The sequence below is a fragment of the Pelophylax lessonae genome (genome assembly GCF_965119305.1).
Source record: "Pelophylax lessonae genome assembly, chromosome: 1".
Lineage (NCBI taxonomy): Eukaryota > Metazoa > Chordata > Amphibia > Anura > Ranidae > Pelophylax > Pelophylax lessonae.
This window is the reverse complement of record NC_138768.1, coordinates 312,048,600-312,075,273: the sequence shown is the minus strand read 5'-3', so window position 1 is coordinate 312,075,273 and position 26,674 is coordinate 312,048,600. Positions and strand designations below refer to the sequence as shown.

General features: G+C 44.8%; 1 protein-coding gene across 1 annotated transcript in view; it reads left to right on the top strand.

The window, feature by feature from the left end:
• Window positions 1–26,674, top strand: part of LOC309568273 (rab5 GDP/GTP exchange factor-like) — a 51,932-nt gene that overhangs the window by 18,091 nt on the left and 7,167 nt on the right. Inside the window, exons 4-7 of the mRNA XM_082273942.1 lie at window positions 982–1,127; window positions 11,426–11,495; window positions 19,109–19,241; window positions 22,164–22,255. Of these exons, the coding sequence (XP_082130068.1) occupies window positions 982–1,127; window positions 11,426–11,495; window positions 19,109–19,241; window positions 22,164–22,255 (441 nt within the window). The remainder of the gene's footprint in view (window positions 1–981; window positions 1,128–11,425; window positions 11,496–19,108; window positions 19,242–22,163; window positions 22,256–26,674) is intronic.

Genomic DNA, 26,674 nt, shown 5'->3' with positions numbered 1-26,674 from the left:
TGTGGGCTGAACGAAAAAAAAAAATAGATTCCTTTATCTACGTTATACAGGAGTGCGGGTACGGCATTTTGACAGCCAGTCCACTGGTTGCCAAAGTATCCAAACCTAACTAATCAGATTAAATGTAGCCACTGCTCAACTGAAAATTTTGCAGCAGACTTTTGTCAAATAACGCAGTGCCACCTACTGAGTGAATTTTGTTCAGTACCAAAAATATTTTCACAGTGTATGACCAGCTTTAACAGTGTACAGGTCCACTTTAATTCTTTCCATTCTACAAATGACTTTCACAAATGACCTCATATCAGCTGGCAACCCTGGCTACGCAAGCTTGGGTGGCTCCAGTCCACTTCACTGAGCTCCTTGACTGCAGCGTAATGCACATTCATGGCCTTTTCCCCATCAGCCCTAATAGAAAAGTCTTCCCCTGCAAGCTTGCAAGTAGGCTAAACTTTCAAGTGGCATCCAGGTTCACCTTAAGAAAAAAATCAGCACATGGGTTGATTACTGTTTGAACTACTTTGCATTTAGCCCCAGTTCACGCTATAACTTGCATGTGGTTTGCACAGGAATGGCACCGCATTCTTGTGCAATTCCCATGTGATTTAGTCTGGCGCGATTTGAGCCCATTCATTTTGAATAGGCTCAAATCACACACTGTATAGCATCAAAAAGTGCAGGCACCTTTTTAGGAGCTTCACCGCAATTGCATTGCATGGATATTTGGACCATGCGCTCTGGTGCTGGCAAGCGGCACTGCGTTTGCTATCTTTTTGGGGTATATTTAACTTTGTATTTACACCCGCAGCAGATCGCAAACACAGTGCGATTGCAATGCGGTGCGGGAAACACACAGGGATCATTGCATTTCCCGCACCTCATATGTGTGAACCTTAGTGTTGTATTGTGTGAAATGCCATGATATATTTCTATACTAAAAAGTTGTACCATGATTAATACGTAGTATTTTGTACCCCACAGATTCTGTACGCCCTCTCTTCCTCTCCTACCTTCTTTCTCTGGGTCAAGGAACTTTTTCAGACTTTCTGAAAGCCCTTCATAGACCTGATGCACAAGAGTTACTGACACATTGCACTAATTTCATTCAAAGGATACAAAATGCAAATGTAAGTCTTTTAAATCTAACAAAAAAAATTGTTTTACATGTTATTGCTGTTTACTTGTTATGCATTTAATTTAAAGTGCAAAACAATAAGGCAAAGCCTTTTTTTTTAGTTTTGGATAAGGTGGAGCAGGGTTAGGCTGGCCATACACTAAAGCCTAGTACACACGAGGTGAATGTCGGGCGACATTGGCCAGTTAGGTAAAAACCAGATGTCATTCGGCCTGTGTGTATGGGAGTTGGTCCGACAGAAGCCGTCCGTGCATGCTGGAAAACCAGCGGTTGACCACCTCCTGATCAGCGCTCTCTGCTAATGGTTAAGAGCGCTCACTGGAGTGTTCTGGTGGGGGGTTGTCCCCCTGTCAAAGCACAACAGCTCAGTGGGGGAGATCGCTGTACTAACCTCAGATTGTTAGTACAGCGGCTCCATATGGAGCTGTCTTGTTTTTTTTTTCGTTCAACCCGCTGGTTATGGTGTGTACTAGGCTTTCGTTTTTTTTTTTCGTTAAGCCAATGTAACAGATTTCTCCATCCACACAAATGAGGTAGATGGAGGAATCTTCCTTGCCAGGACATTGTTTTCTGACAGCTGCACCCACTGCTGTCAAAATGCACTGATCAGCAGCTGCGACTACTGATTGAGAAAAGTTTCCAGCATGTTTCTTGACAGAGCTCACTCAAAACGATCAACTTCTGTCAAGCAGGTATGGCCCCACACTGATCATTGTTTGGCCGGTTGATGCCAGTCCCCATTGAAGAGATTTGACCAGCTGCTGTAGTTTTACCGCGAAAGGTCGGCTCTGTTCAGCTATACAATGTACCTGTATGTCACTTCATGGAACTGCTAGTGGGGGCGCACATGTGCCGCTGCCGATTGGCCACAGGGGGAGACAATCAGCGAGTCTGGCGGCTGCGGTTGCCGCTGGGCACCCCCGATCGCTTCCTGTGGAGACAGAATGGTGGTCTGCCTTATTAAGGAACACAGGTCTCTGTGTTCATGCAGCAAGCCCATCATCCCACAGTTAGAAAGCACCCCCTAGGGACACCCTTAACCCTTTAATCGCCCCTGGTGTTAACCCCTTCCAGTATCATTAGTACAGTAACAGTGCATATTTTTAGCACTGATTACTGTAGCAATGTCACTGGTCCCCCCAAAAGTTTAAAAAATGTCAGTTAGGGGTCCGATCTGTTCGCCGCAGTGTCGCAGTCCCGCTAAAAATCGCTGATGGCCACCATTACTAGTAAAAAAACGAGTTTGTAGACGCGATAACTTTTGCGCAAACCAATCAATATACACTTATTGGGATTTTTTTTACCAAAAATATGTAGCAGAATACAAATTGGCCTAAAATTATGAAAAAAAATTGGGTTTAAAATTTTTTTTTTTATTGGGAATGTTCTATAAACGAAAGTAAAAAATATTGTTTTTTTTCAGAATTGTCGCTCTTATTTTGTTTATAGTGCAAAAAATAAAAACCGCAGAGGTGATCAAATACCACCATAAGAAAGTTCTATTTGTGGGAGAAAAGGACATCAATTTTATTTGGGTACAGCGTCGCACGACCCCGCAATTGTCAGTTAAAGTAACGCAGTATCTCAAACAATGGTCTGGTCATTAAGGGGGTAAAACCTTCCGGTCCAGAATTGGTTAAACTGGTGACTAATGTAACAAAGAAAGTGAGGGGAAAGTCCAAAGTTTGAGTTTTCCCCAGAACAAGAAATAAGGGGAAATCATCAAATAGAGACAGCTGTTCTGTGAAAACTGCCTAGGAGAGGAATTCCCCTCCTCTAAGTTTCGGTTGTGTACGACAGTAAGTACTGTAAAGGGAAATTTACACAATGGGACACAGACCCCCTATATCCAAAATTAAAAAAAAAAAACACTAACAGCACTGAAAAAGCTAGGATAGGAAGAACTATATGGCTGTAGCCAACAGAGAGGAGAGGCAGAGAATCGCACAGCACCAGGCCTGTCTGTACTCATAAACGGATTTCTTTAAGAAAAATCTAGAAAAGAATTACTTTCTCTTACGTCCTCCGACAGTCGCCGCCTCTTCATATTCGTCACATATGGGGGTATTAGACTTTGCTCCGAAGGAGTAGCTAGGCAACAGAATATGTTAACATTAAAGCTTTTAACATATCCCACCCTCAAGGGGTGGTCCCCTCAGTCAATACCCTCCTACTTCCTGCAACCATATCTCAGTTTCAATGTCTAGCTTGTCAGGAGTAGCTGGCTCTCTCTGTGCTGGGGCTTTGTGCCCCAGACTCTTTCTTCTTTTTTGATTTTTTGTTTGAGTTTTCTCTCTACCTTTACTTAGCTGTTCTTTTTGTCAGCATTAGTTAGTTCTTCGGATGAAGAGGATCATGCGGGCTGGGTCTCGGGCTGATCCCCCTGGTCGCAGGTCATGGGTCAGTGGCTTCCCAGCCTGCCATCGAGCGTTCAGCCAGGTAACGCTCCTGGCACAGTGAACGACCCATCCCTGTTCGGTGCAGGGATGATTGGTGAGGTGGCTACCTCACTGGACGCTGTGCGGTTTCTTAACCCCCATTCTGTGCGTCTTGTATGCGACTCTCCCTGCCTCATGTGCAGCGGCTTGTTCACCTGTGCGGGTCCCCCACGCCATTGTGAGGTAAGTGTATCTATGTGGGGACCTGTCTGTCTGGGGGGGTGTCAGTCTGGGACTGTGTAACCTGCCTCTATTCTCACTGTTTGTCTCCCTATCACTCGGCTGCATGCTGTGGGCTGCAAGGGGGGGGGAGCTGTGTGACACTGTGTGTGTCAGCCTTGTCAGTGTGAGAAGCTGTGTGCTGTGGGGCATGTTTTGTGGCATGTTTGGGCACTATACAGCGATCGCTGCGGCGATCTAACATGTTTTTTTATACATGGATAACATGTGTGCATTACTGTGCTGTGGAACGGCGGTTTTGGCGCCAAACTGCGCCATTTTGCCTACACTCGCTCCAGCCGCATGTTCTACATGCATAGCGGCCATTTTCTTGTAGCCTCCCATAGGCTTTAATAGAGCGCCCTGGCCGCATCACTTCCTCTTCTCCAGGATACACCGATCGAGGCAGCAGCAGCGGCGAGGGTCTCCTCAGGTTATATCCTTCTTATCCATTGCCTGTGTCAGTTTTATTGTCCCTGTGGGGGTCTCATTGTGCTTGTGTGTGGTGCGGTGGGCTGCGCTCGCCGCGCTTGTTAAAGGGGCAGTTAACCCTTTATTATCCGGAATTTGATATTGGGGCAATGGATTCTCAGGAGGGCAAATTTCCTACCGCCTTGGTGGAAAGCCAGGGGACCGCTGTTTCCCCCCCAGGGGGGGATTTAGCCACTATTGTGGCTGGCCTTGCTGCTCAGGTGCAGATGCTGGTGGCTGCTCAATCTACTAAGAGACCCAGAGTTTCTCTTTCCTCTGATTCTGAGGGTGAAGGTGATGGGGCTGTTATGGCGGGGGCCTCCTTATCGGGGTCCCGCTCCTCCCTGGATCTAGTGGGGTCCGAGGTGGAGGCTGAAGTTGAAGGGGTTGATAATTCCCCCCCCTGGCTCGCCTGAAGAGCTTGCAATCATGGATGAATTGATTGCTTCCATAAAACAAACGCTGCGTTTGCAGGATGAAGTGTGTCCCCCCGCTGCCTTGGCGGCTTATGGGACGCAGAGAAAACGCAGGACGCCGCAGGTTTTTCCCTGCAATGATGATTTTCAGCGCGCTGTTAAGGAACAATGGCGCAATCTACGCAAACCTTTTGCTGTACCAAGTAGGTTCAAGCTGCGTTATCCTTTCTCGCCTTCCACTGATGAAAGGTGGTGTGTGCCACCCCCAGTGGATCACGCAATTGCGGTTTTAAACAAATCCACTGCGATTCCTGCAGAGGATTCCCCTGTGTTCCGTGATGCCACGGATAGGAGATTGGAGTCTCTTGCCCGTCATACTTATTCTGTTACGGGTTCTATGCTTAAGGCTCTGTTTGCCTCTCTCATGGCGGCCCAGGCTGTCGCAAGTTGGACGCAGATGCTTAGGCGCGTCCTAGTGGCCGATTCGGCCTCGCCGGCGACCCTGGATATGGTGGATCAAATCCACCAGGGTGTCATGTATCTGTGTGATGCGGACTTGGACCTAGTCCCGTTGGCTGCACGTGTGCACAGCGTGGCGGTGTTGTCTCGCCGCCTGGTTTGGTTGAAATGTTGGTCGGTGGACCAATCTTCACGTAAGACCTTAGCCAATCTGCCTTATGATGGGTCTCGCCTTTTTGGGGAGTCCTTGGATGTGTTGATTAAGGGGATCACCGGAGGTAAGAGCACTCTCTTGCCCCATTTCCCCAAGGCTAAGGGGGCTTCTGGGAAGAAGCATGCTAATTTTCGGCCCCCTCAGGGGTCCTTTCGTGCCTTTCGGTCGCACTACAAGGGCAAACCGTTCAAAGGTCAAGGCTCTCAGAAGAAGCCCTGGTCTGGGAAACAGAAGTCCGGTCAATCCGGATACGCAGCCCATAACAGTGCGGCCTGAAGGGGCGCCCTCACCCAGTTTTGGGGTGGGGGGACGCTTGCTCGGTTTTCTTCAACCCTGGTTGGCCCGCGTGCGGGACAGATGGGTTCAGGAGATCGTTCGATCTGGTTACAAGATCGAGTTTCTCTCTCGGCCGAAGAGCAGATTTTTTCCCTCAAATCTTCAACTGTCTCCAGAGCGTTTACGGGACCTGCACCTGGCGGGGCGGGACCTGAGGGCTCAGGGAGTGGTGGTTCCGGTGCCTCATCGGGACAGATTTCGGGGGTTTTATTCCAATCTGTTCACCGTGTCCAGGAAGGAGGGCAAGGTTCGTCCAATTCTGGACTTGAAGGCTCTGAACCGCTCTGTGCGGGTTCGCAAGTTCCGCATGGAATCCCTGCGGTCGGTGGTGGCTGCCCTGGTTCCGGGGGAATTCATGGCCTCCATCGAATTGAAGGATGCGTATCTTCACATCCCCATTTTCGAGGGTCACCAGAGGTACCTTCGATTCGCCATTGCGGAGGATCACTACCAGTTCGTGGCGTTGCCTTTTGGTCTCGCCTCGGCTCCGCGGGTCTTCACCAAGGTGCTTGCACCGGTTCTGGCATTATTGAGGGCCCAGGGCATTTCTGTCCTGGGGTATCTGGACAACATTCTGGTTCGGTCTGCGACCAGCCAGGGTCTGGAGAGGGACCTGTCTGTCACGATGCAAACTCTGCAGGAGTTTGGTTGGACGATAAATTTTCCAAAGTCGACACTGAGTCCGTCAGTTCGTCTTCCCTACCTGGGAATGATCCTGGACTCGGTGCAGGCGAAGGTCTTCCTGCCGGAAGACAAACTCAGAACTCTTAAGGAGGAAGTCAGGTCCCTCAGGGACGTTCCGCACTCGTCTCTGCGGACGTGCATGAGATGTCTGGGATTGATGGTCTCGGCCTTCGAGGCGATTCCCTTCGCCCAGTTTCACACGCGGGGTCTCCAAGCGGAGATCCTGTCCATGTGGGACGGGCGACCTCAATCTCTGGATCTGGAGTCATCGCACCAGAAGAGACCTTCTGTGGTGGCTCCAGTCCCCGATGGTGTCCGGGGGCAAGTCGTTTCGTCCTATCTCGTGGACGGTAATCTCCACGGATGCCAGCCTGTCGGGCTGGGGTGGTGTTCTGGGCGTTCTGTCCGCCCAGGGGACTTGGTCGGAGGGGGAGTCCTCCCTTCCGATCAACATTCTGGAATTGCGTGCGATAAATCTCTGTCTTCATCGCTGGACGGACCGGCTGCAGGGCTGCCCGGTTTGGGTGCAGACGGACAATGCCACGGCGGTGGCCTACATCAACCACCAAGGGGGCACCAGGAGTGCCCGAGCGGCTCGAGAAGTGGCCGACATTCTGTCTTGGGCCGAGACTCATGTCCCGGCGATAACGGCGGTTCACATTCCAGGGGTGGAGAACTGGCAGGCGGACTATCTGAGTCGCCAGACCCTGGATCAGGGGGAATGGTCTCTCCACCCGGCTGTCTTCCAGATGTTGTGCGCGAAGTGGGGTCTTCCAGATGTGGACCTGTTCGCGTCTCGTCTCAACAACAAGGTTCGTGGCAAGGACGCGCGACCCTCGGGCAGACGCGTTAGTGGCCCCGTGGCATCGGTACAAGCTGATGTACGCGTTTCCACCGATTCAGTTGCTGTCCAGGTTCCTTCGCAGATTACACTCGGAACGCAGCACGGTGATTCTTGTGGCACCGGACTGGCCTCGCCGGTCCTGGTACGCAGACCTTGTGAATCTGGCGGTCGACGCCCCGTGGCGTCTGCCATTTCGAGACGATCTCCTGTCTCAAGGGCCGATATACCATCCTGCTTTACAGTCGCTGGCTTTGACGGCCTGGCTGTTGAGACCGAGGTCCTGAAGGGGAAGGGTCTCTCCCCAGAGGTCGTTCATACCTTGATCAACGCGAGGAAGTCTTCCTCTGGGAAGGTTTATTACCGTACTTGGAAGGCCTATTTTGCCTGGTGTGAGTCCAGGGGGTTTTCACCCCGCACGTACTCGGTTTCCCGAGTGCTGTCCTTCCTTCAAACGGGTGTCGATCAGCGTTTGGCGCTGGCTACGATAAAGGGTCAGGTGTCTGCGCTGGCCGTTCTGTTTCAACGTCCCGTGGCTTCCAACTCCTTGGTTGGCACTTTTGTTCAGGGAGTGCGGCATCTGGTTCCTCCTAGGAGGGATCCTCTGCCCCCTTGGGACTTGAATCTCGTTCTATCTGTGTTACAATGTGCTCCTTTTGAACAGATCAGGGAGATCTCGTTGTCCATGTTGTCCAAAAAGGTCGCCTTTTTGGTTGCGATCACTTCGGCTCGCAGAGTGTCGGAGCTGGCGGCTTTGTCCTGCAAGTCTCCGTATCTGGTTGTTCATTTGGATAAGGTGGTCTTGCGACCTAATCCTTCTTTTCTTCCGAAGCGAGTTTCGGAATTCCATCTTAATGAAGATATTGTCTTGCCTTCGCTGTGCGCGAAGCCTAAACATCCAAAGGAGGTGAGACTACATTCTTTGGATGTTGTTCGGGCGATAAGGGTTTACCTTAAATCGACTGAGTCTTTACGAAAGACGGACTCCTTGTTTGTTCTTCCAGAGGGTCCTCGGAAGGGCATGGCGGCGTCGGCCTCTACCATCGCCAAATGGATCAGGCAGACCATTGAACAGGCCTATGCTTTGCAGGGGAAGGTTCCCCCTGTGCCTGTGAAGGCGCACTCTGCTAGATCTCTGAGTACGTCTTGGGCCTGTCGTCATGGGGCTTCTGTAGCCCAGGTGTGTAAGGCGGCGACCTGGTCGACCGTGCACACTTTCACAAAATTCTACAAAGTAGATGTTCAGGCATCGGCGGATGCTTCCTTTGGCCGCAAGGTTCTTAGTGCGGCAATTCCCTAGGGTCCCTTGTTGGGGACCTCTGGCTGTTGGGATGAGTTTTTTATCCCCTGGTTATTTGTCTTTTCCTGGGTTGTTGCTCCTGTTGAGCAATTATTTTTCCTGTAGCCCAGCTGGTTTCCTTCCTTTGGTAAGGTTCCTTTCTTTGATGCGGAGACTGCGTTGCCTTTCGGCGCGGATGCGTTTCCCACCCCTCATGTTTGCACTGCTTTGGGACGTCCCCATATGTGACGAATATGAAGAGGCGGCGACTGTCGGAGAACATAAGAGAAAACTGAATTTTTGTAAAATCTTACCTGTAAAATTCCTTTCTCTGAGTCCTCTGACAGTCGCCGCCCCCGCCCCTCTTTTGGGGTTTGGTTGTATACTCTACTGCTATTCCACTGAAACTGAGATATGGTTGCAGGAAGTAGGAGGGTATTGACTGAGGGGACCACCCCTTGAGGGTGGGATATGTTAAAAGCTTTAATGTTAACATATTCTGTTGCCTAGCTACTCCTTCGGAGCAAAGTCTAATACCCCCATATGTGACGAATATGAAGAGGCGGCGACTGTCGGAGGACTCAGAGAAAGGAATTTTACAGGTAAGATTTTACAAAAATTACGTTATTCTAAGAAAACTAGCAACAACAGCATGTCCTCTTCCCTGGAGTTTCTTCAGAGGAGTGGATACGATCGGTGTGGGAGCAGGTGCAGGACCTATCAGTGGATCTAGATTTCATAGACGCTGTTTTTGATCCTTGTCATGGGGATCAACCTGTTGTGGTAAGAGGCCAATCTTATCCCTTGGTGGTGGTACTTTTTGCACTGGGATATTGGTATTTGGAGTGTCTTTGGGAGCACACATTTCATCTTTCCGGAAGAAAATTCAACATCTTTGTTTTACATGTGTGGACTTTTTTAAGTTAATGGACTGTGCTGTTCATTTTTACATTATGTTTTAAGCGCTACACCTATATTGTTCTATTGTTTTATGATCTGTTTTTTCTAATTCAGGGTCAAGTGTTGGCAGCTCGTTTAGTTTTTATTAATTTTATATTGTATTATATATGTTTGGAAAGAACATTCCTTTTTAATCCATTTATGCGCAGCATATTTCCCATTTAATGGCTGTAGCTATCTTAAGATAAACTGCAAAGATGGCATATAAAGGTGTTCTGCTGAACACTGATAAACCAACATATACCAGAACTGTCAGAGTAACCAAGCAGTGTAGGGCCCACTTTTGAGCATTTGGAGGCATTTGGTAATGACTGACATCTACTGCATTTTCTAACCTAAAGGATATTTTTTTTCTCTAATTAAAAATGAATTCCCTTCCCCAAAAAAAGGGAAAGCGTCATGAAAATAAGTTTCCTAAGCTGATAAAAAAAGGTTCAGATAGCTTTGAGAATGAGCAGGGATATCATCTGAAGCAAAGAGATCATTAGAAATGGAAGGATTGGGAAGCAAGGATTTCAGGCACACTGATTATATAAAATCACTTTTTATTTGAAAAATCAATTACAATTATAAAATGGTACAGCCTGTACTATTTTATAATTTTAGTTGATTTTTCAAATAAAAAGTGATTTTATATAATCAGTGTGCCTGAAATCCTTGCTTCCCAATCCTTCCATTTCTAATGATCTATTTGAGGGTAGGGGCACCATCAAGTGCTATATATAATGGCCCAGATAGCTGCTGTCTGGAGGCACATTTTTTCTAAATAAACTTTGAAGCAAAGAGATGTTTGTCTCATCCATGGTAACCAGGGACTTCTGTGGTCTTAACCTTATTTTGAAAAGCAATTTTATATAGCATTTTTACAGTATACACTTTAGCAGAAGTTTTAGGCAGGTGTGAAATAATGTTGTAAAATATGAATGCTTTCAGAAATCGAAGCGTTAACTGTTTTAGTTTTAGCAATTAACAAAATGGAAAGTAGCAATTTCTATTCCATGACATCTCCTCATCTGTTAAATCTTATAAAGAAAGCGTCATTCCCCATTTGCTTAATGCAGCAAAATCTCTTATTCCACACTTTTGGAAACAAGACGCCTTTCTCTATTTGATTGGAAGAGAGAGGTGGATGAAATCATGGAACCTAAACCTTGGGTGCACTTGGTTAGAAACCAGCAGGGCACATTTAAGGATACTCGGGCAGGTTGGATGTGCTACTCCTCTGAGATAACTGATGCATACAGTTGTGCACATAAGTTTACATACAGGCCTCCTCAGACCTATTAGTCGACTAGAATACAACTAAAACAATGGCAGATGACTAAAATGGGACTAAAACTAAAATGGCATTTTAGTCAAAAGACTATAACTAAAACTAAATGTCAAAACTCGATGCCAAAGTTAACACTTCATTTGCAAATATTGCCTAAATATATTCATCATGTGTATTCTTCCTTTTAACCTTGGTGTGCTTTGTGTATTTCTTCCAGATCTGTGCGGTAATCCAGTGTAAAACTTACTGCCTTTGTGCAGAAACTTCCTGTAATACAGACCAGTCACTGCTGCACTCTCTCTATGTGCATGGTGACTGGTCTTGACTCCGCCCTCCTCTAGTTTCCTGCAGCCAACCTGGGTTGTGGGTCCCTCCCACAGCTCTGCTTTCTGCGCAGGCTGTGTACAGCACAGTGATGATGTCACTGCTAATTTTACAAAGTAATATCTGGGTTTTCAAAGGCGCTTGGTGCACACAAAGTGGATGTTGTCCTTTTGTGGGTATTAAGGAATATATTGGACTGAAAGCTTTTGTGGCTGGAGTTCAGCTTTAAACATTGCAGGACATGTTCAGTTGAATATACATAGCCATTCTCGCTATTGATTAAATAATTTTTTATTTATTTAGCTAAAGGTTTGGAAGAATGGGTCAAGTTTATCAGAACTATAAGATATATTTTTTTATTATGAATGTCTTGCAGAATCTTACAGTGGATAAAAAAGCAGAAGATGTTCAGACTTTATATAGACAAATTGGGGACCACATTCCTGGTGAGTAATTGGATTCTTTGACAACATTTGCACATCTATTTGACTTCCGGTTGAAACCCCCTGTGTCATAAAAATGATAGCTTGCTTCAAGCATCGGGCAGATTATTAAATGCACCACACATTTTAGAATACTACGGATACTTAGGACTATGTCGGGGGAAATATATTGGTCAGATACTTTAAAAATGCTTAAAAGGTCATGATAGACATTAGATGGGTGATTTTGGCATGATCAGATATGGACCCAGTGTATGTGGCCCATTCAGGCTGTATAAAACCCCACTGGCCATTTTTAGGTAGGGTGAGTGTGGGATCTAGCACTTAGGCTGCATTTTTCAGCTATTGTTTCTCTAAGTTAACCCTGGCGCTGGAAAAAATGTATAGTTATGGTGGTTATGAAGGCTCATTCAACAACTATTCAGTGTGTCTAATGGGAGTAAACCTTTTCTGGCTTTAAAATCTGAACTGCTTGCAGAATAGGAAAGGAAACTAGAGGTTCCTGCATTCACTTAGCAAATATCCTTAAAACCCAACTCGGGCAGTGTAAGCCTGCTGGTTTTAAATTAATTGAACACTCCATTTCCTCTAATGCAGTGGTCTCCAAACTGTTTTTGGGGGGCCAAATGCAGCCATTTGCTTCCTTTTATCCAGCCTTTGGGGCACTATTCCATCTACTGATACCAACAATGAGGCATAATTCCCCCTACTTACACCAATGATGGGGCATTATGCCTCCCACTGACCCCAACAATGGAGCGCTGTTCCTCCCACTGACACCAAAGATGGAGCACTATTCCTCCCACTGACCCCAACAATGGAGCACTATTCCTCCCACTGACCCCAACAATGGAGCACTATTTCTCCCACTGACCCCAACGATGGAGCACTGTTCATCCCACTAACACCAAAGATGGAGCACTGTTCCTCCCACTGACACCAAAGATGGAGCACTGTTCCTCCCACTGACACCAAAGATGGAGCACTGTTCCTCCCACTGACACCAGAGATGGAGCACTGTTCCTCCCACTGACAACAAAGATGGAGCAATATTCCTCCCACTAACACCAACAACGGGGCACAATTTATCTCATTGACACCAAAAATAGGGTCCAATGACACCAATGAGGGGGCACAGTTCCTCCCAATGACACTTGACAATGGGGCCCAATGATACTAATGACGGGATATAATTCCTCCTACTGACACCAAAGATGGAGCACTATTCCTCCCACTGACACCAACAATGGGGCACAATTTCTCCCAGTGACACCAACAATGGGGCTCAATGACACCAATGAGGGGGCACAGTTCCTCCTAATGTCTACAAAGGGGCACAACTTCTCTCAATAAAAATTACAATGGGTCCCAATGATAGGGCACTATTCTTCCTACAGACACCAACGATGGGGCACTATTCCTCCCACTGACACCAACGATGGGGCATTGTTTATTCACACTGACATTGGGACCTTTTTTACTCCCAATGGCCACAGTCTGGCCCTCATAAAGTCTTAGGGACAGTAAACTGGCCCTTTGTTTAGAACGTTTGGAGACCCCTGCTCTAAAGTCAACTACTGCTCTGTACAGTTCCTTTTTCACCCCACAAATTTTCTTGTTTACATATTGATGGGAAAACCGCTCAGCTGTACTTCCCTGTCCACTCAGCTATAGGCACTGCAGGTCTCATGGTGCTTTGGCCGCATCTCCACCTTCCTCTCCTCTTGATCATTCACAAAACAAAGTCGGGGTGTATGATTTTTGAATGGTAAGGGGGAGAGGGAGGTGAAGATGTGACCTCTTTGAGGCCGGAGATCGTAATGTCATCTGCTCCTCCTTTCTGTCCAATTTGAGGAAGCTTTGTGTGCATTCATAGAATACAAAGCTCCCTGTGAAATGCTGAAGCTCAGCCTGATCAGCTTTTTTCTGGGTGTAGGAAGGAAAGTTCCCATCCCTCTTCCAGGACCCAGCACTGTACACTGTATGTAGCTACATATTTTTTATACAGCGCTCTCAGCCTCTGCATCTCTTAGTCGCAGGCAGGGATAGGCATTTTAAATCGCAGGCAGGGATAGCTGCGATTTCAAAATGCACTGTTAAAATGTGGTGCAATTGTTGCGCGGTGCATGACGCCCAAAAGAAATTCCAGCAAAACGAAGCACCCCAGTTCTGGAAGATATCTGAAACTGCATGTGGACAATTCAGTGTGCTTGCCTTTCACTCCTACTATCAGTTATGATTGAAACTTAAACTGTTGAATTAAAAAATTGCAATTCCAGTTTAACATAGCATTTTCACTAAATCAGGGCCCTTTCACACCATGTAAATGCAGTATATGCAAATATGGTGTTCAAAGATAGGGTGAATAAACCAGAATGCGGCCATTCAATAATGCAGAGGCTCTGTAGATGCAAAATATTCTGTGTGCCCTATTGTTTGCTAAATTTAAAATTTTAATGCATGGATGTGAACGTGCCCTTGCCTCATGGCACTGAATGCATGAGGGACACAGGAAGTTTTTTTTTTTTTCTTTTTTGAAACAGTGAGTTTTTATTAGTATTTTAGCATAAGACAAAAGGATATGTAGTATCAAATTGAAATGCACAACAGCACTACTACACCAGCCTCCAATAGAATATGAGTGACCACAGTCCTGGAGGATTGTGGGTATGTATTGATATCAATGTTTAGGAGTACCAGGTTGGGACGGGGAGGGGATATATGTCCGGTGATCGAGGCTATAAGCTTAAAGACTGACACATACTGTCTGTTAAACTGCCACCTACAGGAGGTTTGGACCCTAAAAAACAATAAAATTGTAGGCCAGTCCAGAATTACCCCCCTACTCGTAGCATGCCACCGTTTTTTTTTTTTTAGTGTCTTTTGGATGTTGAGCTCTACATGGAAAAGTCTAACCATGTTTATTAGCATTTTTTTCAATTAGGATTCCTTACTACATTGTTTCTTCAGCTGGTCTAATACGTGGCAAGCAGTTTAAGTGATGACCTTGATCTGTCAAACCCTGGCTGACTAGTCCTAAGGCTAGGGATAGGGATATGATCACTTTGGCAGTTTATCTTTTTGTCAAAGAGACTTTAGATCAAATGCCTGCAGTCTTGAGCTACAGTGTCGACTACTTTTGGTGATGCGTCTTCTTCTGTCTGTAATCACGGAGAGGGGACACTTTGACTAGTGTGGGACTTTGGAGCCTATATCTTCTAAGCACCTAATCTGCAAAGTCTATTCAGGACTGTCCTGGATACCGACATCAAGGATGCCACGGGTGGCATGAGTGCCCATCTTCCACAGCCAAAGAAGCTTAAAGTCTGGGAAGTTGTCTCTCTTCTAGATGTCAAGAGAAGTCTTTTTCGCTCAAGTCTGCCCACCTGTCTGCCCGTAAGCCTCGGAATTCCAAGTCTTCCAAACCCTCAGAAAAGTATTTTTTAACTTGAAAATGTGCCCCCATTTTCCAAAGAGATTAGATTAGCAAATCTTTATGCACCCCCCCTGGTGGATCTTCTGGAACAAGGAGTTATTGCCCTATTCCCCATGGCAGAACAGTTTCAGGGGTTTTGTTTCAACCTGTTCACAATTCCTAATCCAAAGGGAGGCATCTTGGATCTCAGGGAGAATTTCTGACCTCCTTGGATATCAAGGGTGTGTATTTGCATGTCCCCATTTTTCCAGTGTATCAGCAATTCCTACCCTTTGCTGTGGGTCCTTTGCACTTCCAGTTTGTGGCCCTACCATTAGCCCTATCATTGGCACCTTGGATATTCATCATGGTGCTGATCCCAATACTAGCTTTAATGCCCTGTCAAGGCATTTCTTTTGTGTAAAATCTAGATAATGTCCTGTTGGAGGAACAGTAAGGACAGGTTCTGATGGACCAAATAGCTCTGATTGTCCAGACCTTGTAACGGTTTAAATGGATCCTGAAGTTTCAGAAATCAGCACTAGAATTGACTCATTGCATTGAATATACGGGTTTACTCCTAGACACAGCTCAAGCCAGAGTTTTTGTTTCAAGGGAGAGACTTCATACACTCTGCTCTGACTCATACTCTTCAGTTGCCTGACTTTTCACTTCTGCATAAGAGTTCTGGGGCTGATAATAGCCTCCTTCAGGGCAGTCCCATTTGCCCACTTTCACTTCAGACCCCTAAAACACAACATTTTGTCATCCTGGGTAATCAGACAGGCTAATTTGTCTGGCTCAGAGAACCAGGTTGCCCCTGTCTGGTGGTCCAGGAATCTGGTTCTGGAGTCGGGGGAAGTCCTTTCTTCCCGTTTTCTGGAAGATCCCAAAAACGGATGACAGCCTGTTAGAATCTGAGTTTTGTCTCCACATTAACATTCTGGATCTTCAAGTGATTTGGCTATTTCTGCACTGCAATGCCTCCCAGCTAGAGGGTAAGTTGATCTGGATTCAGATAGACAATGCCACAACAGTGGCATGCTTCGGGAAGGAACTTAAGGTAGGAACCATAAATGTCACTATGGAAAGAGAGGTAGAGCAGATCTTGTTCTGTTTAGAACTTTATGCATCAGCCTTGTCTGCCGTTACATTGACAGTTGACAGGTGAACTTTCTTTGCTGGTCGGGCCTGGATCTGGAAGGGGTAGTTTGTACACATGGAGCTGTTGCAGGACCTGTGTAGCAGATGGGAGACATTGGATGTGGACCTCCTGACATTCAGGTTTAACAACAGACTGAATAGGTTTGTCTCCAGTTACTTCCTTTAGTGGAAGTTGTGCGTGCTCTGTTGGTTCTGTGGGATCAGTGCACCCTGATCTATGCTTTTCCTAAGCAGCAATTTCTTCATCATCTGCTTTACAGGAACCAGATGGAAAGCATTTTAGTCATTCTTATATCTCCAGTTTGGTCAAGGCAAATGTGGTACTGCAACCCGGTAAGACTCCTAGCTGACGTTCCTTGGTTGCTTCCAAATCATCCACATATTTTGTCTCATTAACTGATTTACTATCCTGCTTCATTGTAGCTGGCAGCATGGCTGTGGAAGCCTAGGTTCTAAGGGACATGGGCATCTCTAAATCTGTTCCTTCCGCTTTTCTAAAAGCTAGGATGTTTTGCTTCTTGCAAGGTTTGTCATTATACGTGGAAAGTATACTTTGCTTGATGTGATACATGAGGTTTTTGCACCAGGAAATTCATCATGGGATGTATCCTTGCCTTTTCACAGATGGGTCCGGACCAGCATTTGGCCTTCAGCACCACTAAAAGTCAGGTCTCTGGTCTTCTTGATCTTGATCCAGGGACCGCAGGCTTCTCATTCTTTGATCAAGGCCTTTTGTGCAGGGTGTCCTCCATGTGGTTCCACCTGTTTTCTCACCTGTGACTCTGTAAGATATATATATGGTTCTCTCAGCACTTTAAAAACAACCCTTTGAACCTATTAGAGATATTGCCCTTTCCATTCTTACCCATAAGGTGGTGTTAAGGCCTAAAATTTCCTCCTACCTAACCAGGACATTATTCTTCCATCCCTCTGTTTAGCTGCATTTCTTCATTCGTCTTTCCCTCCATTTCCTGGATGAAGTTTGAGCTGTAAGAGTTTCTCGCAACCACTGCTTCCATCCAAAAGACTGACTCTCTCTGTCATTGCTTATTGTCTTTGGAAGGGTGAACTAGCTTCTCTTCCACTAATTGTTGGTGGCTCAGGCAGAAGATTCATCAAGCATATGGTCTCAAGGATTGGGTGCCACCTTTTTCTGTTAAGGAATACTCTACTAGATCTGGCATCAGATTGCTCTTTTTAAGACTTGGCAATGCTGCCACCTGGTCTTCTGCTTGCATGGTCTAACTAGGTGGATGTTCATGCATAATCTGATGCCAGCTTCGGGCATAAGATCCTTTAGGTGTTGTTTTCAGCTGCAGGTAATCCTCAGTTCTGTTTGTTTTGTTTGTCTATTAGCCTTTTGTTTGCTGTATTCCACCCCTCGGTTTGACTGCTTTTGGACAAACCGACAGTATAGGACTTCCTCTGTTCCTCAATGGATAAGAAAAGAATAGTATAGTATACGCATCTAGTCCATTCATGGGAGACAGGTCCCACCTCTCTGTATTTATGATCATGCTGTTGGTACTACTTTGTTGAAAAGCAAAGCCTTACTGGCAATAGAAGGGGTTACCTGGCTGCCTTCCTTTTTTTTTTTGCCAGTGTGGAGTTCTCAAGCACTGTGCACCATAAACAACTGTCTTTTTTTTTTTTTTTTGAACCATTTAGCCGACCGTATAATGTACATGTACAGCGGCAAGACAGCTCTCCTGCGCTGGATCATGTACCTAGTACGTGATCCAACACTGCCGGGTTGGGGATGCCCAGGCACTTTGCCGGCGGCCTGCTCCTGCCGTGATTGTTCACAGGGGAAGCTGATCTGCGGGTACAGCAGACTTGATCATTCGTTACAGAGGAAAAACGACAGTCTGCCTATGTAAACAAGTTCTGTTAGCGGGGGAAGGCATTGATTCTGTGTTCCTGCAAACCAGGAACACAGATCTATGCCTTCTCATAGTACAAGCACCTCCCATAGTTTAGTAAATAATTAGCTAAGCACACATTTAACTCTTTGATCTCCTCTGATGTTTAACCCCTTCCCAGCACAGTGACAGTGCATATTTTTTAGCATTGATCACTGTATTAAGTGTCACTGGTCCCCAAAAAGTGTCAGTTAGTGTCCAGACTGTCCACCACAATATCGCCATCCTGCTATAAGTCGATCGCTGCCATTACTCATTAAAAAAAGAAAAAAGAAACATTTTTTTATTAAAATATCCCATAGTTTGTAGACGTTATAACTTTTGCGCAAACAAATTAATATATGCTCATTGGGATTTTTTTTTTACCAAAAATATGTAGCAGAATACATATTGGCCTAAATTGAAAAAAAATTTTTTTTTTATTGGTTATGTTTTACAGCAAAAAGTAAATTATATTTTAAAATTTTTTTTTTTACATTGTCTTTTTTTGTTTATAGCGCAAAAAATAAAACCCCCAGAGGTGATCAAGTACCACCAAATGAAAGCTCTATATGTGGAAAAAAAGCACATGTGTTTTATTTGGGTACATCGTCGCACGACCGCGCAATTGTCAGTTAAAGTCATGCAGCGCTGTATCACAAAAAAATGGCCTGGTCATAAAGGGGGTAAATCTTCTGTAGGTCAAGTAGTTAAAATACATTTTTCACCTTTTTTTTTTTCATTCCATAATAGCACTGATGCTGATCTCCTGAAGGCTCTTTACAGCCAATTTCTTTCTATATGAATGCACTTTTTCTCGGGGTCGTTTTTCTGACGCCAATGGAATGTTTCTGTGTAGTGTGTGTCGGCTTGTAGTTTAATTATGAAGAATGTGTGGCAACACAGGAGTGGAACTGGGAGACAGGGACAGAGCAATGCCTATCCTATACCAGGACGTGCCTGCATAAGGACATTCATATCAGGTTCAGCAGATGTTTTAATGAAAGTTGCATGCTTAAAATATTAAAAATGACATTTGAAATTGCCTGGTATTACCTGAGATTTCAGTGATTGGGTGTAGAATGCTTCTTCACTTAGTAGAATGGACAATGAACCTTCATTTTGTCTGTTTTCAGATGCATCGGAGGAAAAAGACCGGCTATTGGATAACATTGAGAAACTGGTCATGACTCGTATATACAAGTCTGTTTTCTGTATGCATGATCCACATGAGGAGCAAAAAGATCTTTCACTGCAGAACCATATTAGGTAAGTGACTATCGCTGTGAATTAAAAGCCTTCTGTATTTGACTTGTAAGAGAATGACTGATCCTAATGGGCATTGATTTTATTTTGTTTTTGCTGGAGGCAATGAGAAGTAAACCAGATGGTGAAATGGGTGATCTGTAAGTAGAGAGCTTTGTGAAAAGAGTGCGTGAGCTGCAGTAACTTGAAACTTGCTGGTTTACTGCATGTATCTAGGGACCATTAGTAATTGCATATAGTCTAGTTTTGGGAAGTCAACAAAACAGTAATTTTTAGCATATTCTTTATGTACAGCTGTGTTAAAAATAATAGCAGTGTGTTTAGCAGTGAGTAAAACTCACAAATCCTTATAATAGCTTTTATTTCCATACATGCAAATGCATTGGGAACACTGCACAGTCTATTCCAAATCAAAACATGAACAAAAATGTTTTCAATTTATTACTTTACCGAAAGTGAAGAAAAGGGAATATTGGGCTTTTTCCAAAAAAATGCATTTTTCTTTATAAACTCAAACTTGTATTGTACAACCACTTCTGGACCGGAAGGATTTGCCCCTTAATGACCAGGCCATTTTTTCCGATTTGGCACTGCGTTACTTTAATGGACAATTGCGTGCGACGCTGTACCTGAATAAAATCAATGTCCTTTTTTTCCCACAAATAGAGCTTTCTTTTGGTATTTGATCACCTGTGCGATTTTTTTTTTTTTTTGTGTATAAACAAAAAAAAGAGCAATAATTCTGAAAAAAAAAAAAAAAAAACATATTTTTCACATTCTGCTATATAACATTCCCAAAAAAACAACATTTTACAACATTATCATTTTGGGCCAATTTGTTTTCTGCTACATATTTTTGGTAAAAAAAAAAATCTCAATAAGCGTACTTTGGTTTGCGCAAAAGTTATCGCGTCTACTAACTACGGGAAAGATTTATGTCATTTTTATTGTTTTTTTTTTTTTTTTTTTACTACTGCGATTTTTAGTGGGACTGTGACATTGCCCCAGACAGATCGGGCCCCTAACTGACATTTTTGACACTTTTGGAGGTACCAGTGACATTACTACAGTAATCAGTGCTAAAAATATGCACTGTTACTGTAATAATGACACTGGCAGGGAAGGGGTTAACACAGTGAGTGATCAAGGGGTTAAATGTAAGCCCAGGGGAGTGATTCTAGCTGTATGGGGGTTGGGCTTTTGAAATGATAATAGAGACCTGTGATCCTATATAGAATGATCACAGGCACTCTGTGATCATTCCAGGGAGAAGAACAGTCAGCTGTGTTTACAACAAATGACCATTCTTCTCTCTCAGCGGGGAACGATCACGGGTGCCTGGCGGCAATCAGAGCCAAGTGGGAGCGGGAGCGTGGCGGCGACCGCTCACCCCCTAGCTGCAGGCACGTGACCAACGTACAGCTATGTCAGTTCACGCAGGAGGGGTTACCTGCTGAAGTATACCTGCGGCGGGCGGTCCGGAAGAGGTTAAAATGAAAAATACTTGAAGATTTAGCTTTCCTGTGAATCACTGAACTAATATTTAGTTGTATAACCACTCTTTCTGAGAACTGCTTCACATGTGTGTTGCATGGAGTCTACCAACTTCTGGCACCTGTGAACAGGTATTCAAGCCCAGGACGATTTACTATATTCTACAATTCCTCTGCATTTCTTGGTATTACCTCAGAAACAGCATTTTTGATGTCACCCCACAAGTTTTTTTTTTTTTTTTTTATATTGAATTATGTCCAGGGATTGGGCTGGCCACTCCATAACGTTAATCTTGTTGGTCTGGAACCAAGATGCTGCTTGCTTACTGGTGTGTTTGGGGTCGTTGTCTTGTTGAAACACAGATTTCAAGGGCATTTCCTCTTCAGCATAAGGCAACATGACCTCTTCAAGTATTTTGATGTATTCAAACTGATCCATGATCCCTGGTATGCGATAAATAGGTCCAACACCATAGTATAAGAAACATTCCCATATGATGCTTGCGCCACCATGCTTCACTGTCTTCACAGGGTACTGTGTCTTGAATTCAGTGTTTGGGGGTTGTCTGACTAACTGTCTGCGGTCCCTAGACCCAAAAAGGAGCAATCTTGCTTTCGTCAGTCCACAAAATGGTGCGCCATTTCTCTTTAGGCCAGTCAATGTGTTCTTTGGCAAATTGTAACCTCTCCAGCACATATCATTTGTGGGGCCTTCTTGCAGATAGCCTGGCTTCACATAGGCGTCTTCTAATTGTTACAGTACTCACAGGTAACTTTACACCTTCTTTCATCACCCTGGAGCTGATCATTGGCTGAGTCTTTGTCATTTTGGCTATTCTTCGATCTATTTGAATGGTAGTTTTCCATTTTCTTCCACACCTTTCTGGTTTTGGTTGCCATTTTAAAGAAATTGAGATCATTTTAGCTGGGCTGCCAGTTAGTTTCTGCACTTCTTTATATGTTTTCCCCTTTCCAGTCAACTTTTTATTCAAAGTATGCTGTTCTTCTGAACAACGTCTGGAACGACTCGTTTTACTCCGATTTTTAGAGAGAAATGCACTATATCCAGCATGTACAACATTTGCTGCCTTCGTCCTTAAATAAGGGCCACCTGTTTGACACCTATTTTTTCACAGAATGAATGACCTCACTAATTGAACTCCACACTGCTATTATTTTGAACACGCCCATTTCAATGAATGATTCAATTACACAGAACCAGAAGAAAGCATGTCATCACTGTTGGGTCTGTTGGTTTTTTATTACTCTACTACACCTACTAGTAAATTATTTGCCATGTAGAAATATAATTTATACCAAAAACAGTGTTTGATCTGGTTAGTGATGTTGTACTGTTATTATTTTGAACACAATTGTATCTGTGTGCCGTGTATTCCGCAAGTAATCCTTATAGATAGGTTTCCTTGTTTAGGTCACTGAGCTGGATAACTCCTAAGATTCTTCAGTTTTCTTTGCGTGAACAAGATGAAGAAGTCAATGATCAGATTGCCAGTGCAGTTACAGGTTAGTGGAAAGTATTGTTACTAAGAAAAGCTCTTGCGCATTTAAAATAAAATAAGGTCAATCTCATGTAAATCACATTTTTATATCATTAGAGAGTGTCAGTAAATCAGCTCACATCGTCCAGAAAGCTTAGGTTCGCACTAATGTGGTGCAGGAAACCCCGCATTTTGTTAGTGTTTCCCACACTGCATTGAAATTGCATTGCCCTTGTGATTCACAGCAGGTGTCGGTGCAATCTTAACCTCTTCCCACTGACTGCCGTCCTGGGCTTTTAGGAGTTCTAAAATCCGGGGGACGAGGTGGGCATTCTGGTCATGTGACCGTCGTTAGTGGCTGTCACAGCAGTCACATGATCGGAAAGCTCCTGATTGAGCTTACTCATCCCTACCGGGGCTACTATACTGGGAGCATGCAGGGAGAGCGCTCTCAGCACATTAAGTTGTTTTAACAGGGCCGCATATATGCGCACGGCCGGCACCAAGGGGTTAATGATACCCCAAATGCAGGTTGCAGACACAGCACATTTGTCTACAAAAGTAACATGCGATCTGGTTTGCGGTGTGATTCCAAAATTGGTGCATGCATTACTTTGGTGCAATTTGAATAAATGGGCTCAAATCGCACCGCACTGAATTGCATGTGAATTAACCACTTCCTGCAAACTGATGTACCTGTACGTTGGCTTGAAGAAGTGGTTGTACCGGGGTGATTCCTGCAGCTGCAGGCATCAACCCACTACCGTTATTTAGAGCCGGCGGTTGGCTTTCTGGTAAAAACAACCCGATGCGGCTCAGCCATTAAGAGACATTGTTAAAAATAACAAATAAAATAAATAGGAAAAAAAAAATTTAAAGCGCCCCCATCCCTGTGAGCTCACACACCAAAGAAAATGCATACGTAATTCGCGCCCGCAAATGTAAACCATGATCAAATCACACATGTGAGGTATCGCCGCTATTTTTTAGAACGAGAGCAATAATTCTAGCAAAAGACCTCCTCTGTAATTCTAAACTGGTAACCGGTAAAAAATTTTAAAGCATCGTCTATGGAGATTTTTAAGTACCATAGTTTGTCGCCATTCCACGCGCAACTTTAAACCGTAACATGTTAGGTATCTATTTTCTTGGCATGACATAATTTTTCACAATATACTAAAAAATTGGGCTAACTTTACTGTTTTGTTTTTTTTATATTCGGTGAAGTGTATTTTTTCCCCCAAGAATTGCTTTTGAAGGACCGCTGTGCAAATACCGCGTGACAAAAAATATTTCAACACCCTCCATTTTATTCCAGAGTCTTTGCTTATATATATATATATATATATATATATATATATATATATATATATACACAGTGTGTGTGTGTGTATATATATATATATATATATATATATATATATATATATATATATATACCGTATATACACCGTATATACTCGAGTATAAGCCGACCCGAGTATAAGCCGAGGCCCCTACTTTTACCACAAAAAGATGGGAAAAATGATTGACTCGAGTATAAGCCTAGGGTGAGAATGCAGGGCGGCGGGCATGGTGCAGGAGAATGCAGGGCGGCGGGCATGGTACAGGAGAATGCAGGGTACTGGCATGGTACAGGAGAATGCAGGGTGACTGGCATGGTACAAGATAATGCAGGGTGGCTGGCATGGTGCAGGAGAATGCAGGGTGGCTGGCAGGGTACAGGAGAATGCAGGGTACTGGCATGGTGCAGGAGAATGCAGGGTACTGGCATGGTGCAGGAGAATGCAGGATGACTGGCATGGTGCAGGAGAATGCAGGGTACTGGCATGGTGCAGGAGAATGCAGGGTGACTGGCATGGTACAAGAGGATCCGGGGTTGTGGGCATACTACAGGAGATGCAGTGCTGTGGGCATGGTACAGGTGGACCATGCCCGCAGCACTGCATCCCTTGTAGTATACCCGCAGCCCTGCAGAATGGCAGGTAGTGCAGCAGTTTCCCTTACCTGTTCCAGAGGCGCCTTCATTTTAAAAATGGCGCCGCCCGGCACCGACACGTCATTGCGCACGCGCCGCCGCCGCTCATATACTTTCGGCTATTCCCGGCCTCTCCCGAGCGGCGCCGGGAATAGCCGAAATTACACGAGCGGCGGCGGCGCGTGCGCAATGACATGAATGCGCCGGACGGCGCCATTTTTAAAACTCAAGCACGTCGGAGCGGCCGGGAACTTTTTTTTTTTCTTGACTCGAGTATAAGCCGAGGGGGAGGTTTTCAGCACAAAAAAATGTGCTGAAAAACTCGGCTTATACTCGAGTATATACGGTATATATATATATATATATATATATATATATATATATATATATATATATATATATATATGTATGTATGTATGTTTGGTGGTTCTAAGTCATTTTCTAGCAAAAAATACTGATTTTAACTTGTAAACAACGTGTCAGAAATGGGCTTGGTCCTGAAGTGGTTAAACAGGAATGTGGTTCCTGTGCGCTTCACTTGCGGTTCCCTTTGTGAACGGAGACTAAATATTCATGATATTTATTCATTTTTTTCAGGATGTTTTGAAATCCCTTATTTTTTCCTTTTTTTACTCTTCTACATGGCTCTCCAGATCTGAACCTAAACTCTAAAGATACAGTACACTATATTTTCAAAAGTATTGGGACACCTGCCTTTACACACATATGAACTTTAATGGCATCCCAGTCTTAGTCCGTAGGGTTCAATATTGAGTTGGCCCACCCTTTGCAGCTATAAAGGAGGAGGGAAGAGCGCCACTTGAGTGCAAGATTATGATATATTATGATATAAATACGTAGTAACTTACATTAAAGTAAGAATAAAAGCGTCTGTCAGGTCCAAAACTGTTCCACGATGGTGAGAGGGGTCCACACAATCCAGGTTGCCTCAGGTACAGAGCGCCAGACCAGCTGGCTGTGTACATCCGGGCGATCGGGGAGATCAGAAAGATGCGGCCGTGGAGGGAACCGGAAGGCGTCTGACGTCAGTGGCAGGAAACTGGCAAGATGGCTGAGGGAGCTTGAAGATGCCTTTTGGAGTCTGCACGAGGGCCCGGGCAGGGCATGCGCACTCCTTCTTCTGAAGGAATCCACCCTGGATTGTGTGGACCCCTCTCACCATCGTGGAACCGTTTTGGACCTGACAGACGCTTTTATCCTTACTTTAATGTAAGTTACTATGTATTTATATCATAATGAATCATAATCTTGCACTCAAGTGGCGCTCTTCCCTCCTCCTTTATCTGTTTAGAGTTGACTTCACTCTGTTTGAATGAGCTGACCCCGAGCTGCGGATCACCCTTGGATTGCCTCTAAGAACTGTCAGAAATTTGCACATGGACTCTTAATCCCCCCCCCCCTGTGTGAACTGTTTTTGCCCCACCTGTGTACATCAACACTTTTATCTGCCATTGTTTCAGCTTATATCTATATGAACTCTTTGACCTTTGACCTCTGAGCGCCTAAACCAGTCTCTGTATCTCCCTTTGCAGGTATAACTGCTTCAACTCTTCTGGGAAGGCTGTCCACAAGGTTTAGGAGTGTGTCTATGAGAATATTTGACCATTCTTCCAGAAGCGCATTTGTGAGGTCAGGCACTGATGTTGGACGAGAAGGCCTGGCTCGCAGTGTCCGCTCTAATTCATCCCAAAGGTGTTTTATCGGGTTGAGGTCGGGACTCTGTACAGATCAGTCAAATTCCTCCACCCCAGACTCGCTCATCCATGTCTTTATGGACCTTGCTTTGTGCACTGGTCCAAATCATTTGGTGGAGGGGGGACTATGGTGTGAGGTTGTTTTTCAGGGCTTGGGCTTGGCCCCTTAGTTCCAGTGAAGGGAACTCTTAAGGCGTCAGTATAATAAGACATTTTAGACAATTTCACGCTCCCAACTTTGCAGGAACAGTTTGGGGATGTTCCAACATGACTGCACACCAGTGCACAAGGCAAGGTCTATAAAGACATGGATAAGCGAGTTTAGGGGGGGGGGGGGGGGACTTGACTGGCTTGCATAGAGTCCTGACCTCAACCAGATAGAACACCTTTGGGATGATTTAGAGCGAAGACTGTGAGCCAGGCCTTCTCGTACACATCAGTGCCTGACCTCACAAATGTGCTTCTGGAAGAATGGTCAAACATTCCCATGGACACACTCCTAAACCTTGTGATTGGCCTTCCCAGAAGAGTTGAAGCTGTTATAGCTACAAAGGTTGGGCCAACTCAATATTGAACCTTACTAAGACTGGGATGCCATTAAAGTTTATGTGAATGTAAAGGCAGGCGTCCAATACTTTTGACAATATAGTGTATATCTACTTTAATCAGCTAGGCAGGGAATAAGGAAGTGAATCCTGCCATACCGGATTTGGATCATGTGACCTAAACATATCATGTTGGGGCACATGTC